General features: G+C 42.0%; 1 protein-coding gene across 1 annotated transcript in view; it reads right to left on the reverse strand.

Moving 5' to 3' along the window:
- The window catches only part of LOC104391291 (hormonally up-regulated neu tumor-associated kinase-like), a 93,735-nt gene extending 93,151 nt beyond the window's left edge, over positions 1 to 584 (reverse strand). The window contains exon 1 of the mRNA XM_010000546.1: positions 252 to 584. Within this exon, the coding sequence (XP_009998848.1) occupies positions 252 to 584 (333 nt within the window). The remainder of the gene's footprint in view (positions 1 to 251) is intronic.
- Between the last annotated feature and the right edge of the window lie 2,057 nt (positions 585 to 2,641).

The following is a 2,641-nucleotide window of genomic DNA, read 5'->3' on the forward strand; positions in this document are numbered from 1 at the left end:
GATATCTTTGTTGACTATATTGTCTTATAATTGTGAAAACAGTTGCACTCAATACATATTCACACATGTGACTGATTATACATGAGCAATAAACTCAATTTATGAGGTTAATTTATGAGGATAAGGTTCAGAGGATAATTCACTGAGTAGATTGTGGTTTGCAGATTAAATGGTCTGAAATTTTCTGACATAAGTCAATGTGAGGTTACTTGCAATTCCTAGAGCGTGGTACCCTCTTATTAGGACCTTACCTTCTCCCCCGTGGGGATGTGCAGCCCCTCCATCACCTTGGCAAAGGAGCCCTTGTTGATCATTTTGCCTACTAGGTAATTCCCAACTTGTTTGGAGTGAGGGAAAGTCTTCCCAGTCTCCTGGGGCATCTTGTTAAAACAAGCAGGTATTTTTAAATTCTTTAAGTTTTTCTCCCATTCTGGTAATATCCCATCCAAGTTGCCAGTATTTGTCCTTTTGTTGTCCAAGCCTGCTTTCATGGCTGTGGGCATCCCTGGAGAGTCAGATTTGTATTGCTGCTTTCCAGATGTAGCTTCTGATTCGCAGCAGATCCAGGCATTAAGTCTGTACATCTTGTGGTGCAAGTGCCATCCTGCTGATCACAGAGCAACTAATCCTTTCCCTCCAAGACCCTGTGTTTGTCACTGATCTCTAGCCTGAGCACACAGATCTGCTCAAGCAGAACCAAGTGGTAGATTATTAACCTAACCTGATACGTGATGTCAGTTAATGCCCCAGAGCTGCCGAGGCAGATGACACATAATCCCAGCATTAGCCTGGAATATACAGCTCCCTTCCTCCTACAATAGTTCCTTAAACACATGCTCAGTGCAAGTTCCACCAAAGTAAACTGAGACACAGTTACCCTGGAGTGTGTGTTGCTGGCATGCAAGGGCATACATTTATTCTAAAAACACCATGGGAGCATGAATGCAAAGCTGAGTTAGGTTCCTGATGCTGTGCAAGCATTTACAGATTTGCTGTGTACAGCATGTAAATACCTCTATGCTCCTCTAGCACATTCAAGTCCCAGGGCCCTGGCCTGATTCCAGGTCTCACAGAAGTATCTTGTGTTTTCTGGGACATGATTCCTGCTCTGTAAAATGTAGCAGTGGGAGCAGCATGTGTGTGTGTTTTCCTCCTTACGGCAATGACTGATAAAAAGAAGACAATAGGTTTTGCTTTGTTTTGTTTTTTCTGCAGCTGTTGTCTCTCTATATCTGTCTTCGTTACCCAGCTTCTTTCCAAAGTCATGGAGAAATAAAAAAGCCTTTTCTGAGAGTGCTTTCACATACCTGCAATTTGAGCTGGGAGTTGCCATCTCTCTCCACTGACCTACAACAAAATCTTAGGGACCCAAAGCCCTTCCCAGAACTTAGTGTGATGACAAATCCTTTTTCCATGCTTCCTCAGTTGGAGCTGAACAATAAGCGACGTCCTGCTTGCCTGATTTGACTTGTGAAGCTCACGAAGGGCAAAAATTTGCCAGGATGAGTGAAAATGAGAAGGAAATGGATTTACTGTACACTTTACAGTTCAAACTCTTGTGGGCAAGTTCAGTGCATCACCATCTGCGTGCAGCTGCTTGCAGGCACATGGCAACCCCTTGCCTTTTTGTGTCTAAGTAAAAGATTTAGTCCCACTAAGCTGAGCAGTTTTTCTCTTCATAACATACTCAGTTGTCATGCTTTGAGCTATATCAAGTTGCCCAGCTGGAATGGGACTTTGCTAACTTAAGTAGCTCTTTTCTATTCCCTACAGAAAGCCAGAAACAAAGGGGACATAGTTTTCTGAGGAAAGAACAAGGACATTCTCCTTCATTTGTGCTTACTATATGCTCTGCCTCCCTCCCATCTTCCTAACCCACTGTTCATGGACTTTCTCACTACAAACAAGAAAATAAAAGTGAGGGGAACCACTGTATGGAACAGAAACCCTGTATTTCTGGCACATTTCAGAAGGAAGGAAAAAACCTCTTTAAAAATATAACAAACATTTAAAACATGATAGCTAGCTAAGTTAACTATTGCTGTTTTTGGAGAAAGTCCCAGCCTGACACCTTGAAAAATGTTGAAGTCAAAAAGCTTCCAAATACTTTTCAAAGTCATTTTTTTGGCACAGTGAGGATTAAAGAAAAGTCGGGCAGGGCAGAAGGAACAAAAAGAGAGTCCATCTCTGTGTTAGCAAGTCCACAGCTACTGATCACAAGTTAAGTGAAGCTGAAATTCTGGATCAGAAGGGAACTGTCTGCCAGTGCTAGTAGTGTCACTGCTCTGTGTCAAGCGATGTGCTCATTGTAGTGTGAAAAAAATGTGAGAAGAGATGAAATAAATCAGTTCTGTGATGAAAGACGTGTACCACTAAAGAATAATCTCCAGCAAGGAGGAAGGGTTAGCATCATAAAAGGAATGACCACCTTAATAGCATCAAAACACAAACAGCCCTCCTCCCCAAACAAGCCTTGTGATGTATTTTTACGACTTTGCCTTCATTTGAGGGGTGGGGTGAGAGGGGAGGCAGTTCTGCTTCTTGAGAATTAAAAAAACCCAACCCAACAAAATAACAGGTCTGTAAAAGGTATACAGTTTTCCCAACAGCAACTTAAAAAAAAACAGCTTTCTTATATAAA

The sequence above is a fragment of the Chaetura pelagica genome, unplaced genomic scaffold (genome assembly GCF_000747805.2).
Source record: "Chaetura pelagica isolate M959 unplaced genomic scaffold, ChaPel_1.0 scaffold174, whole genome shotgun sequence".
NCBI lineage: Eukaryota > Metazoa > Chordata > Aves > Apodiformes > Apodidae > Chaetura > Chaetura pelagica.